Here is a 15,795-nt window from a genome sequence, read left to right as displayed (position 1 = left end):
TGAAAGTCAAGATGACTTGAAGCACTTTCTAATGAAGATCAAATACCACAGCCTTCAGTATGGATTACACCTCAACATAAAGAAAACAGAAATCCTCACAACTGGACCAATAAGCAACATCATGATAAACGGAGAAAAGTTTGAAGTTGTCAAGGATTTCATTGTACTTGGATCCACAATCAACAAGCACGGAGGCAGCAGTCAAGAAATCAAAAGAGGCATTACATTGGGTGGATATGCTGCAAAGGACCTCTTTAAAGTGTTGAAGAGAGAAGATGTCACCTTGAAGACTAAGGTGCGCCTGACCCAAGCCATGGTATTTTCAATGGCATCATATGCATGTGAAACCTGGACAATGAATAAGGAAGACCAAAGAAAAATTGACGCCTTTGAATTGTGGTGTTGGCAAAGAATATTGAATATACCATGGACTGCCAGAAGAACGAACAAATCTGTCTTGGAAGAAGTACAACCAGAATGCTCCTTAGAAACAAGGATGGCGAGACTGCATCTTACATACTTTGGACATGTTGTCAGGAGGAATCAGTCTCTGGAGAAGGACATCATGCTTGGCAAAGTATAGGGTCAGCAGAAAAGAGGAAGACCCTCAACGGGGTGGATTGATACAGTGGCTGCAACAATGGGCTCAAGCACAAAAACGATTGTAAGGATGGAGCAGGACTGGGCAGTGTTTTGTTCTGTTGTGCATAGGGTCGCTATGAGTTGGAACCGACTTGACGGCACCTAACAACAACTGAAACTCTAAGCCTCTTAGAAGGAAAAAATAGGGCAAATCTTCAGGATCTTGGATTTGGAAGTGGTTTCTTAAATATGACACCAAAAGTATAGACAACAACATTCACCCTTTTATCACATCAGTAAAGTTCACAGTTGCCAGGGATTGGAATGTTTTTGGAAGGAGGCATTATTCAACCCAATAGAAAGGGGCTACCTTCGAATAACTCCATGGACAGGCCTATTAACAATAGACTCAAGGCAGGGTGACGAGTTTTCTCTCTCCAGACATTATAAGTGGATCTGACAGTTGAATCTGCAGCAGCAATCAGGAGACACAAGGGGACACAGTTCTAAGATGAAGCCACCTAACAGAGGACTAAAAGAAGCCTACTTTCATGTTCCTGTACATTCCCTACCTCTGACGGCCTTTTCATTTAATGAGATATAACTCCATTGCTTGAGGATATTAGAGTCACTTCTTTTTCTTCTAAATGATGAAATTAAAATATCTCATAATCATTTCAAATCACAGAGATCATTTTATAGGTGATGAAAGAGCATGGTGGGTACTGATGTTACCGTGCAAAGACAGTTTATCAGTGACAGATCTCAGTAATTCCTGAATTGGGGCATGAAATGTCAACTGTCTTGTCACACAGTAGGGTAAGTATGGGGGGCAATTCACAACCCTTTTCATTGGGTCAGGGCGAAGGCACTCTCTAGCTATGATCTCACACTTACTTACATCCCCTCCTGCCTTATCCATATTCTCCCACTTGCTTTTGTCTGAGAAGGCTACTAACAACATCATTATAATAAGAAGCCCTTCCATAGGCTCTACTTCTATGGAATCTGCTGAAGAAACTTAACTTATAGAGTTGAAATCATTTGTCAAACAGTGCAGATGTATAAAAAAGCAGAATTGAGTTTCAACCCCAAATTGTAATGCACTTAGTATAGCAAGTTCAATGGAATTCATGATGAACAGCATCAAAAAACTATGACCATGAGATAGCATTGAAGAACAACAACAGAAAAACAGACTCCTTGCCGTCAAGTCAATTCTGACTCAAAGCAACCTTAAAGGACAGAGTAGAACTGCCCCACAGGGTTTTCAAGGAGCACCTGAAGGATTCCAAAGGCCAAACATTTGGTTAGCAGCTGTAGCTATTAACCACTATGCCACCTGTGTTTCCAGCAATTGAACAGTAAGCCATTTATTGGAGCTGACACATTGACAGCTCTATATAAGGTATAATCTCCCACAGCAGGAGGTCCTCCAGAGGCAGATGGTGCAGGGAGAAAACAGAAGAGGAAGAGGGCATGAAAATTCCTAGGGAAGGGCAGAAGGAAGGAGGGAGATTATGTGTCCCTATGAGGTGTCCTACTGCAGCAAGGCAGATACTTTCTTGGTCAGAGGAACTCCAAAGGCAACAGCACACTAGGACCTTTAGAACTACAGGGTTTTATCTCATCTAAAAAAAAAATTTTTTTTTTTTTTTATAGATAGCAGCTTCCGGGTGCAGTTCTGCAGGGTAAGTAAAGGAGGCAGGATCTACGTTGGTGAAGTTCTGTTTATTTGGGTTATTTTTAAAGACTGGATATGTACAATTAGAGTTTCACATCCGCAGACTTTTTTGAGCTTGCTATGAAGAAGTAAACCATTGGGGGTCAATATACAGAAGTCGATTTTCACTCATTAATATAACACTCAGCCATTATGTCATCTAGTCATTTTAGAGGAACTTGCTGAAGGAAAAGTTAGGAATTCTGACTTGCCAGGATTGCTTTTACTTTTATTTTTTACTTTCTAGAAACCCAAGCTCAAAGCAGGTGGCACAATAACTAAAAAGAAGGTATGCTACCAATGATTTTTCTCAAGGCTCCCACCATGTCCCTGTTCCTCAGGCTGTAGATAAAAGGATTCATCATTTGAGGGACCACAGTGTACATCACTGAGGCTACTGCTGTCTTCCAGGAAGAGTGTGTAAATGCAGAACTAATGTACACACCAAAGCCTGTCCCATAGAACAAGAAAACAATTGAGAGATGAGACCCACAGGTGGAAAAAACTCTATACTTTCCAGTCCTACATGGTATTTTCAGAATGCAGGAGACAATTTGCAAATAAGAGAAAATGATCCCAGAGAGAGTAATACCACTAAATATGCTAGTCATAAAATATAGCACCATGTTATTGATGAAGGTATTGGAACAGGTGAGCTTGAGAACCTGAGCAAGTTCACAAAAGAAGTGGGGGATTTCCACGTCTGTGCCAAAGGACAGTGGCAACAACATTAGACTATGGACCAATGCGTTCATGACGCTAATGAACAAAGAGAATGCAATCAATAGGCCAAGGAGGTGGGGGTTCATGATGACCGTGTACCTCAGTGGGTGACAAATGGCCACATAGCGATCACAGGCCATTACTCCAAGGAGAAAATTTTCAAAACCTCCAAAAACTAGGACAGCACATACCTGGGTGAGGCAGCCTATATAAGTGATAGAGTTTCTCTGTGTCTCAATGTTCACCAGCATCTTTGGGACTGTGGTTGTACTTAAACAGATGTCCGTAAAGGACAGACTGGAGAGAAAGAAGTACATAGGGGTATGGAGGTGAGAGTCATAGCTGACAGCCAGGATGATGAGCAGGTTTCCCAGGATGGTGACCAGGTATATGAACAGAAAAATGTCATAGAGAAAGGGCTGCAGTTCTGGATCCTCGGTCAGTCCCAGGAGAAAGAACTCTGAAACTCCTGTTTGGTTACTGGCTTCCATATTGTTGATGGAACTGATGGAAAAGATGGATGACAAGACAATCAAATGTGTGGTCTCTGGACCAGCAGCAGCTTCGCCACCAGAGGCAAACACCATCTGTGGAAGAGAAGGAGACGAATGGAGAAGATGACAAAGACTGTGTCTTCTGTATATATATTACTTAATTATTAAATAAATTTTTAAAAAAGACCTGAATCTGATAGAGCTGAGTGTAAATGTTTATTTTTTCTGGAAAGGGGTAAATGGCTGGTCTCTCTCTCTCTTTATTTAATAATACCTGTGCTCCTATGATCATTTTAAATATTTGGCAGTTTTTAATAAAGAACTAGGGAAATAGTGTAATGTGCTCGTCTCAGGTTTCACATACTTCCACGATCAGAGCTGGGCAGCAGTAGACAGTGATAAAAATGTGTGTTAAGAATCTTGAAATAGAAGATAAGATAAAATCGATAAAACCTGTACCTTGTCCACCAGAAGAATGTAGGTAAATATTAGAGAATTCTATAAGAGTCATCATGTTTGAGAAGGGGCAGATTTCTGTTCAGAAGAAAAGTGGTCATTGTTGTTGTGGAGACAGAGTAGGAGGCTGGTAGAATGAGACTTCCTTGAGATGGGTGCAAAGACACAAGAAAACGTCAGGAAGACAGAAGACAGGCAAGAGTCCATGGAACTTAGTTCCAATCACTTTATGCATGTACTCTCATATACCTCCCTGTTGAGAGGAAGACCTTCTAAAGGATGGACTGACACAGTGGCTGCAACAGCAAGCAACAATGGGCTCAAGCATAGCAATGATTGTGAAGATGGCACAGGATCAGGAACCTTTTATTCTGTTTTACATGAGGTCGCTGTGAGTCAGAACTGACTCGATGGCACCTAACAACAACAACAACACTCGTCAGAAATTTCTCTGGATGAAACCATAGTGAAACACCTGTCCTCATTTCCAAACATTAACTAAGGGACTCTCTGTTACCTGGATGTCGTTACTGAGAAATGATGCATAACATCTGCCCTGATTGTTGGATGAAATAGGCAAAAGGGCTGTCTTCTGGAAACAAAAGGGGACCAAGTGAGGCTCTGGGCTCCTGGGCAAGAGGATCAGCTGCAGGTGGAGTCTCAGATGTGCTGCTTCCTGACTGGAGAAGAGCTGTTGAGTGAGGAGATCATAGGTCAGACCATTTGCAGTCTCTGTATCCCTGGGGGCTCAATATCCAAAGCTCCTCATTAGCCAAACACTTTTGTTGCCATTCTAATCCAAAGACAACGCAAATCCTTGAAGACCAAGAAAATAAAAAGTGGCATTGAGGATGGATGATTCCCTGAGGAGGCCAGCTGCATGCCATTCACATCTATCTGTCCGTTTCTGCTCACCTCCATGTCACACAACTTGTACATGCCATTCTTACCTAATTGCCTTCCAGTCTTCTTTATTTAATTACAACTGAAAGCAACTCTACCTTACCAATGACATTAGGAAGCTTGATACCTATTTTGGGAGTGAAAATATAGTTTTTCTATGTTGTTGATTTTAGGTGTTGTCAAGTTGGTTCTGACTCATAATGACCCCAGTTACAACGGAAGGAAACAATATTGATCCTGCAGCACCCTCACAACTGTTTGTATCCACTGTGTCAATCCATTTCATTGACTGTCTTCCTCTTTTTCAGTGACCCTCTACCTTACCAAGCATGATGTCCTTCTCCAGGGATTGGTCCTTCCTAATAGCATGTGCAAAGCATGTAATAAAAAGTCTCACCATCATCACTTTATATTTTGGGTTTATGTTTTGGCTCTTGCTTTTTATTGGAGTTGCAAGAAATCATGTCACTGGCTAGGCACTTCTATGCCAGTTTATCCACAGACATGGTAGTTAAAAACCATTTTGTTAACAGATGAAGATGGTCCTCCAGTGTAGTATTCTGCTAAAAATGTTTTGCCTTTCATGAACTCTATATTTTCATGTCTTTTTAAACATTTAACTATTTCTATATAATCTTTGTTAATATATAAAGTTTTGAAAATCAACTTGAGATAAGATAGCATTGTGATGTTGTTCTTTGTCATCTTAACCGCATTCATTTCAAGCACATGAAATAATAGATAAAATAGAACAAAATATAGCTGGTCACCCCCAAAAGATAAACTATTTCTTGTACTACAGAAAGACCTGAAACATAAAAATACAAGCTCTGTATTTCTTGTATCATGAACAGAACTGAAACATTAGTGGTGAGTAGGCTGAGCTATGAAGTTATGTCCATAGCAAGAACTTTTTGCTAGACATGTACTCTTTCAGATAAAGAGGACTAAATGTTCTAGAAAAGATTTGGCATTGAAAGCAAGGGCTGAGGTATAAGTTTTTTATTGGAAAATTGTGGATGAACACAAGAGCTGTGGACACTGACTGGACCATGACTACGGTCTTAGAACAGTTAAAAGTTTCAAAACAACCTCCAAGGAGAAGGTGAACCAAGCTACCCATTAGCACAGTGGCTGAAATTGTGAAAGTTTCAATTTACTGAGCAGGGAAGTCAGGAAATGGAAGTCAGGATTAGAGGAGTGGTGATTGCTGAAGGCTACTGTGAACGTGCTAGACAAGAAAGAGTGAGCATATAGAAGGAAAAGCATGGAGGGAAAAAATCTTCGCATTGAAATAGAATCAGTAAATTCTAATTTAAATAACCACGAAGAAAAGCAATGCAAAAATGATGACCCACAAGAGCAATAATTCAGAAAAAAATCAATAATCAGATCATACAGAGGCCAGGAAAGGTTGTAATGGAGTGAGTGATGGGGAGAATAGAAAAGATGGGATTAAAGATTTAGTGTCAGACAGATTATTCAAACAGCCTCCTGATGACAAGGGCAGACTCAGGGTGGCTAGGTGTAGTGATTTTGTAATACTTCTAGAATGATGGTGGCTTTCACCATGGTGATAACAATGGAGGTGGTGAAATTTGGTGAGATTCTGGATATATTTGTATTGTATAGACAGCAGTGTTTTCTGAAAAAGTGGAGTTAGGGTATAAGAAAGAGACGAACCAAAGATGATGCTCAGTGACAGAAAACTGTTCAGCACCTAAAAGAATGGAGTTGCCATCACCTGTGATACGAAATACTGTGGGCAAAGTCTTAATATTTTAGAGTATTTTAAAGTATGTATCTAGTAGTATTTTAGAGTATGTTTAGTTCCAGGTGCCTGTTAGGAATTCACATGGTAATACTAAGTGAGCAGTTAAATACAGAAGCCTGGAATCTAGTAGAGTTTTCCTTCATGAAGACATAACTTTGGAATTTGTTAGGGTGGGGATGACTTTAAAGCCATGAGCCTTTTGGCTATTGCAAAGACCATATCATTATCAATATCAGAGTGAAAATACTCAACAAATTATTGGCAAAACAAGTCCAACAGCATACTGTTGTTGTTGTTCTTAGGTGCCATCAAGTCAATTCCGACTCATACTTACCCTATGCCCAACAGAACGAAACACTGCCCGGTCCTACCTCATCCTCAAAATCATTGCTGTGCTTGTGCCCATGGTTGCAGCCACTGTGTCAATCCATCTTGTCCTCTTCCTCTTTTTTACTGACCCTCTACTTTACCGAGCATGATGTCCTTCTCCAGTGACGTGACTCATCCCTCCACTAACATGTCCAAAGTATGTGAGACGTAGTCTTGCCATTCTTCCTTCTAAGGAGCATTCTGGTTGTACATCTTCCAAGACAGATTTGTTCCTTCTTTTGGCAGTTCATGGTATATTCATTATTCTCTGCCAGCTCCACAATTCAAAGGCACCAATTCTTCTTTGGTCTCCTTATTCCTTGGTCAGTTTTCCATGCATATAAGGCAACTGAAAACACCACGGCTTAGGTCAGGTGCACCTTAGTCCTCAAAGTGACATCCTTGCTTTTCAACACTTTAAGGAGATCTTTTGCAGCAAATTTGCCCAATGCAATCTATCTTTTGATTTCTTGACTGCTGCTTCTATGGATGTTGATTATGGATCCAAGTAAAATGAAATTCTTGACCACCTCAGTCTGTTCTCTATTCATCACGATGTTGCTTATTGTTCCAGTTGTGAAGATTTTTGTTTTCTTTATGTTGAGGTACAATCCATACTGAAGGCTGTGGTCTTTGATCTTCATGAGTAAGTGCTTCAAGCCCTCTTCACTTTCAGCAAGCAAGGTTGTGTCACCTGCATAACGTAGGTTGTTAATGAGTTTTCCTCCAATTCTGAATCCCTATTCTTCAACCTATAGTCCAGCTGCTAAGATTATTTGCTCAGTATACAGATTGAATTGATATGGAGAAAGATACAGCCCTGACACACACCTTTCCTGACTTTAAAATGCATAGTATTCCCTTCTTCTGTTCAAAGCACTGCCTCTTGATCCATCTACAGATTCTTCATGAGCACAATTAAGTGTTCCTGAATTCCCATTCTCTGTGATGTAATCCATAATTTGTAATCTACAACCAAATGTCTTAGCATAGTCAATAAAACACAGGTAAACATCTTTCTGCTATTCTCTGCTTTCAGCCAGGATCCATCTGACATCAGCAATGATATCCCTTCTTCCATGTCCTCTTCTAAATCTGGCTTGAATTTCTGACAGTTTCTTGTTGATATACTGCTGTAGCCACTTATGAATGATCTCCAGCAAAATTTTGTTTGTATGTGATATTAATGGCATTGTTCAATAATTTCCTCATTCTATTTGATCGCCTTTCTTGGGGATAGGCATAAATATAGATTTCTTCTACTTGTTTGGCTAGGTAGCTGACTTCCAAATTTCTTGACATAGAGGTGTGAGCATTTCCAGAGGTACATCCGTTTGTTGGAACATCTCAATTGGTATTCCGTCAATTCCTCGAGCCTTGTTTTTTGCTAATGCCTTCAGTGCAAATTGGACTTCTTTCTTCAGTACCATTGGTTCCTGATCATATGCTACCTCCTGAAATGGTTGAAAGTCAGTCAATTCTTTTTGGTATAGTGACTCTGTGTATTCCCTCCATCTTCTTTTGTTGTGTCCTGCTTCATTTAATATTTTCTTCATAGAATCCTTCACTATTGCAACTCAAGGCTTGAATTTTTTCTTCAGTTCTTTCAGCTTGAGAAATGACTAGCGTGTTCTTCCTTCTTAGTTTTCTAACTCCAGGTCTTTGTGCTTGTCGTTATAATACTTTACTTTGTCTTCTCAAGCCACCCTTTGAAATCTTTTTTTCAGCTCTTTTACATCATCTGTTTTTCCTTTTGCTTTAGCTACTCGAAGTTCAAGAGCAAGCTTCAGAGTCTCTTCTGACATCCATTTTGGTCTATTCTTTCTTTCCTGTCCTTTTAATGACCTCTTACTTTCTTCATGTATGATATCTTTGATATCATTCCACAACTCCTGTGGTCTTCAGTCCTTAGTGTTCAAAGCATCCAATCTATTCTTGAGATGGTCTCCAAATTCAGGTGGAATATACTCAAGATTGCCCTTTGGCTCTCATGGATTTGTTCTAATTTTCTGCAGCTTCATCTTGAACTTGAATATATGAATTGATGATCTGTTCCACAGTTGGTCCCTGGCCTTGTTCTGACTGTTGATATTCAGCTTTTGCATCACATTTTTCCACAGATGTACTTGATTTGATTCCTGTGTATTCCATCTGTCAAGGTCCATGTGTACAGTCGCCCTTTATGCTATTGAAAAATGGTATTTGTGATGAAGAAGTCATTGGCCTTGCAAAATTCTATCATGTAATCTCCAATCTCTCGAATCATTTCTATCACCAAGGCCATATTTTCCAACTACTGATCCTTCTTCCTTCTTTCCAACTGTCACATTCCAATCACCAGTAATTTTCCGGGCATCCTGATTGCATGTTTGATCAATTTCAGACTGCAGAAGATGACAAAAATCCTCAGTTTCTTCATCTTTGGCCTTAGTGGTTGGTGTGTAAATGTGAATAATAGTCCAATTAACTGGTCTTCCTTATAGGCATGTGGATATTATCCTGTCACTGACAGCATTGTACTTCAGGATAAATCTTGAAATTTTCATATTGACGATGAATATAAATAACACCATTCCTCTTCAAGTTGTCATTTCTGGCATAGTAGGCCATATGATTGTCCAATTCAAAATGGCCAACACCAGTCCATTTTAGCTCACTAATGCCTAGGATATCGATGTTTATGTGTTTGTTTTAATTTTCCTTGATTTCCAGTTTTCCTATATTCATACTTTGTACATTCCAGATTCTGATTATTAATGGATGTTTGCAGGTGTTTCTTCTCATTTTGAGTCATGCCACATCAGCAAATGGAGGTCCCAAAGCTTGGCTCCATCCCCATCATTAAGGTTATGGAGGCAGCTCTTCTCCAGTTGCATTTCGAGTGCTGTCCAACCTGAGGGAGTCATCTTCCGGCACTATATCAGACAATCTTCTGCTGCTATTCATAGGGTTCTCACTGGCTAATCTTTTCAGAAATACACTGCCAGGTCCTTCTTCCTGGTTTGTCTTAGCCTGTCAGCTCAGCTGAAACCTGTCCCCTATGGGTGACCCTGCTGGTATTTTAATACTAGTGGCACAGCTTCCAGCATCAGAGCAACGCACAAACCTCCACACTACGACAAATTGAGAGACATGTGGGTGAAACAAGAAAATCAATCAGTACAATACACCACGTGATCATCTCAATTGACGCAAAAAAGGCATTGGAAAAAATCCAACATCCTTTCATGAGAAAACACTGAAGAAACTAGGTATAGAGGTGATATTCCTCAATATTATAATGGGTAGTTATGAAAAACCTACAGTAAATATCATACTCAATAGAGAAAGCCTGAAAGATTCATTTAAAATCAGGAAAAAGACAAAAATACCTTCTCTTACCACTGCTATTCAACATTGGACTGTAAGTTCTAACTACAGAAATTAAGCAAGAAAAAGAAATAAAAGGCATTCCGATTAGAAAGGAAAAGAAACACTATTTCCATTCACAGATGACATGATATTATGTATATGAAAAGTCCCAAAGAATCCGTAGGAAAGCTATTATGACTAATAAGTGATTTTCATAAAGTTGCAGGGTACATGAATAACACACAAAAATCAGTTATATTATCTATACATCAGCAATGGAACATCTTAAAAGAAAAGTAAGAAGGCATTCCCATTTAAAATGCCATAAAAAAGAATACAATATCTAGGAATGAATTAACCAGAGAGGAAAATACTTTTGTAATGAAAACTATAAAACATTGCAGAAGGAAATTAAAGAAGATCTAAATCAGTGGAAAGATGCCCTGTGTTTATGGACTGGTACTCTCAATATTGTTACCATGTCAATAGTCCCCAAAGTAAACTACAGATTCAATGCAATCTCTATCAAATTTTTATCAGTCTTTTTCCAGAAATGGAAAACTTATTGCCAAAATTCATATAGAACTAAGTAGCCGAACAATCTTAAAAAAGATCAGTAAAATTAGAAAACTCACACTTCTTGATTTCAAAACATAATATAAAGAAACTTCAGTCATCAAAATAGTGTCATAATGGTATAAGGATAGACATATATGAAAACCAGTTGATTTTTGACAAGGGTTCCAAGTCCATTGCTCTTCTGGCAGTACATGGTATATTCAATACTTTTGCCAAACCCATGATTCAAAGGCATCATTTCTCTTCCGTCCTTTTTAGTCATTGTCCAGCTTCCACAAGCATATGAGCTGATTGGAAACACAATTTCTTGAGTCAGCTACACCTTAGTCCTTAAAGTGACATCTTTGCTTTTTAACACTTTACAGAGGTCTTTTGCAGCAGATTTGCCCAATGCAATGTGTCTTTTGATTTCTGGACTGCTGCTTCCATGAACATTGATTGTGTATCTCTCTATGGATATCACTGCTGATGTCAGATGTACCCTGGATGAAAGCAGAGAAGATAAGAAAGATGTTTACTTGTGTTTTATGGACTATGCTAAGACATTCTACTGTGTGGATCATACCAAATTATGGGTAATATAGTGGAGAATGGGAATTCCGGAACACTTCATTGTGCTCATGAGAAACCTGTACATAGATCAAGAGGCAGTTGTTTGAACAGAACTAGGGGACACTGTGTGGTTTAAAGTCAGGAAAGATGTGCATTAGGGTTGTATCCTTTCATCATACCTATACAATCTGTATACTGAGCAAATAATATGAGAAGGTATATCATATGAAGTAGAATGGGGCATCAGGATTGGAGGAAGACTCATTAACAACCCGAGTTATGCAGATGACACGCCTTGCTTGCTGAAAGTGAAGAGGACTTGAAGCACTTGCTGACGAAAATCAAGGACCACAGCCTTCAGTATGGATTATACCTCAGCATAAAGAAAACAAAAATCCTCTAATGGGATCAATAAGCAATATCAGAATAAATGGAGAAAAAATTGAAGTTGTCAAGGATGTCATTTTACTTGGATCCACAATCAACACCCAAGGAAGCAGCAGCCAAGAAACGAAAAGACACATTTCATTCGGCAAATTCGCTGCAAAAGACCTCTTTGAAGTGTTGAACAGTAAAGATATCACTTTGAACACTAATGTTCCCCCGAACGAAGCCATGGTGTTTTCAATCGCCTCATATGCGTGTGAGAGTTAGAACGAATAAGGAACACAGAAGAAGAAATGACGCCTTTGAATTGTGGTGTTGGTGGAGAATATTGAATATACTGCGGACTGCCAAAATAACGAAAAAATCTGTCTTGGAAGAAGAACAACCAGAATGCTCCTTAGAAGCAAGGATGTTGAGACTATGTCTCACATCCTTTATACATGTTATCAGGAGGGATTAGTCCCTAGACAGGACATCATGCTTAGTAAAGTAGGGGGCCAGCAAAAATCAGGAAGACCCTCAAAGAGGTAGATTGACACAGTGGCTGCATCAATGGGTTCAAGCATAAATACGATTGTCAGGATGGTGCAGGACAGGGCAGGGTTTTATTCTGTTGTACATAGGGCCCCTATGAGTCTGAAATGACTCAGTGGCTCCTATCAACAACAACAATATTTGTTTTATACGGCTACCATATCAAAGTACCACAAAGTGGGTGTCTTAAAATGAGAAAAATCTTTTGTCTCAAAGTTCTGGAGCCTCAAAGACTGAAATAAGGTTGTCAGCAGGGCTCTGCTCTTTCTTAAATCTCTAGGGGGAGATTTTTTGTCATTTCTCCCAGCTTCTGACATCCCCAGTCATTCTTTGGCTTACAGCTGCAGCCTCCTAACTCCATCTTCTTCCTCTGCCTTCACATGACCATCCTCCCTCTGTAATCTCTCTGTGTCTATACTCATTTATAAGGATACCGCTCATATTGAATTAGAACCTACCCTACTCCAATAGGATCTCAAGTTAACTAATATCTTCAAAGACCGTATTCTGGACAAGGTCACATTCATAGGTACCAGGAGTTACAATTTCAGCTTATCTCTTGGGGAGACATAATATAATCCATAACAAAAGGATTCAACAAAATAGAGGAAACACCATATTTTTCAAATATTAACTTCATGCTCCTCAGATTTCAGCATGGGTCAAAACCTAACAAAGTAATTTTTTAGAATGCTTATCTATCTGATGTCTCCCCAGAGATTCAAGTAGGTAGTTCTTGGGTGAGATATGGAAACCTGCAGAATGAATAAAGGCCTTCGGTGACTCATCTTTGTAGTTGTTCTGGGGACATAAAGGCAGGCAGCTTTGCATGAGAGGTTACCTGGTGTGCCAGGTGAGAGGCTGTCTTCACAGTGTGTTGATGAACACAATCCCACTGCTACCATCAGAAGCACCAGAAGAGAAGGCTCTCCAGAACTCCACTGATTCTCTTACAAGACCTGTGTTGTTGCCAACCCTTCACCAAAGAGATGATTCTGACTGAATGTCCTGCTGTTTTTCTAACTCGTGGTAAAATGATCTCCCTAATCCTGACAACCTTGCTTTTCTCACATTCTGTTTTATACTCAATACCTCTTCCTCAAAATAAAGTCCATCTCCACAGATAAATGGTTATCCTAATAAATTCACAATAAACAGTTATACATGAGCATCATTAGAGTGCAGACTTCCCCTTAAAACCTCACTCATTCATTTCATTTTACTGAATCATATTTCTCTGAGTGAACACCATCAGAAATTACAAAGAACAAATGTCAGATAAGCTGAATAAAGGGAAAAGTAAAAAAAAAAAAACTCATATTCACTCTGTTATGAATTGAATTATGTCCCGCACAAATATGTGTTGTAATCTCTAAACTCTATGCCTGTGATTGGAACCCTGGGAGCACAGTCGTTAAGAGCTTGGTTGCTAACCAAAAGATGAGCAGTTCAAATCCACCAGGCACTCTTTTGAAACAACTATAGGGCAGTTTTACTCTGTCCTATAGTGTCTCTATGAGTCAGAATCAACTCAAAGGCATCTGGTTATGATTGTGGTTACAATCCCATTTGGAATAGGTTATCTTTTTTATGTTAATGAGGCAGGATTAGTGTAGGGTGTGTTTTGAGTCAATCTCTTTTGAAATATGAAGGAGATTAAACAAGCAAGGGAGCAGAAATTGGGGAGGATTGATGCCAAGCTCCATGGAGATCTCCAAGGAGCCAGAAAACAAGCTGAAGAAACAAGGATGTTCCTACAGAGCTGACAGACAGAGAAAGCCTTCCCTTACAGATGGCACCCCAAACTCAGACATCCAGGCTCCTATATTGTGAGAAAATACATTGTTTGTTAAAGCCCTTCACTGGTAGCATTTCTGGTATAACAGCACAAGATATCTAAGATACTCTTTTTTACTGTAGACAGCAAATTAGTTTCCCATTCAACAATTTGAATGCAAATTGTTCAATGACCTTGGTTTCTATCCCCACAATGCATCCACCATGCCTTCCCATTTCCTTTCCTTCAGTTTTCCTGCCCCTTCTTGCCTTCTCTTTGTTTTTGGGCAAATGTTGCCCATTTGGTCTCTTATAGTTGATTGTTCTCTGGAGGGAGCACTTTCCTCATGGGTGTTATTGTTTATTTTATATGCCAGTCCATTATTTGGTTGAAAGGTAACCTCTGTGATGACTTCAGTTTCAGATTAAAAGGATATTCTTAAGGCCATAGTCTCAGGGGTTCCTCTATTCTCCATCAGTACATTAAGTTTGGTCTTTTTTTTTTTTTTAATGAAATTGAGTTGTGTTCTATATTTTTCTCCCATTCTATCTCAGAGCTTCTATTGTGCCTGGAAAGACACACTTTTTATCAGTAAATCAGTGAAAAGCAATCAGAGAAATAAGGTGACCGAAAGATTACCAATGTTGCCTACTAATTCTATTACCAAGACTAGTAAAAACTGGTAATAGACGTTATGACAAAGGTAATCCAATAAAACTGCTGAAACAAGTGGTAGACATACATGAGAGTGAAGAATTACAAGTCTTTCAAATGATGGCAAGATATAGAACACAACGATCCTAGTTAAATTTTATTGCATATTATATACCGAACATCGTATTAAGTACTTGCAATGGTTCTCAGGATTGGCTTTCCCAGAGAAAATATACTCTATGTAGTCAGTCTAAGTCTGTCGTAGTAATTATTTTTCACCATACCAGAAATTTGATTAGGAAGGAATACATGATCCTATTATTTGTGATGAGATGGAAGGAGTGTCTTCGGTATGACTCCATGGACAGGATCTATTAATAAAAAATCTGTTGCCAGTGGTTCAGTTTCAACTCCTATTAAACCAAAATCATTGCCATCAAGTCTATTGTGACTCATAGCGACCCTATCGGACAGAGTAGAACTGCCCCATAGAGTTCCCAAGAACTGCCTGGTGGATTCAAACTGCTGACGTTTTAGTTAGCAGCCATACCACTTAACCATTACGCCACCAACTCATAGTGACCCTCTATTAATAACAGACACCTCTCGTTTGTCAGTTTGTCATACTGTGGTAGCTTGTGTGTTGCTGTGATGCTGGAACCTGTGTCACCGGTATTTCAAACGCCAGCAGGGACACCCGTGGTGAACAGGTTTGGGGCACTTCCAGACAAAGACTGACTAGCAAGAAGTACTCAGTTATCTACTCCTGAAAAAAATTGGCAAGTGAAAACCTTATGAACAGAAGTGGAATATTGTCTGATATACAGCCAGCAGGTGAGACCCTCAGGTTGGAAGGCACTCAAAATATGACTGAGTAAGAGGCTCCTCCTCAATGTAAAGTCGACCTTAATGATGTGGATGGAGTCAAGGCTTCAGG

At 39.4% G+C, this 15,795-nt stretch overlaps 1 protein-coding gene across 1 annotated transcript; it reads right to left on the bottom strand.

Moving 5' to 3' along the window:
• Positions 1 to 2,454: 2,454 nt before the first annotated feature.
• Positions 2,455 to 3,522, bottom strand: LOC100668418 (olfactory receptor 7G2-like). Its single transcript, XM_010602228.3, has one exon. It carries the CDS (start codon positions 3,517 to 3,519, stop codon positions 2,584 to 2,586), a length of 936 nt encoding a protein of 311 aa, XP_010600530.2. The 5' UTR covers positions 3,520 to 3,522; the 3' UTR covers positions 2,455 to 2,583.
• Positions 3,523 to 15,795: the final 12,273 nt, after the last annotated feature.

This window comes from Loxodonta africana, chromosome 3, assembly GCF_030014295.1.
Source record: "Loxodonta africana isolate mLoxAfr1 chromosome 3, mLoxAfr1.hap2, whole genome shotgun sequence".
Taxonomy (NCBI): Eukaryota; Metazoa; Chordata; class Mammalia; order Proboscidea; family Elephantidae; genus Loxodonta; species Loxodonta africana.
This window is presented reverse-complemented; position numbering and strand designations above follow the sequence as displayed.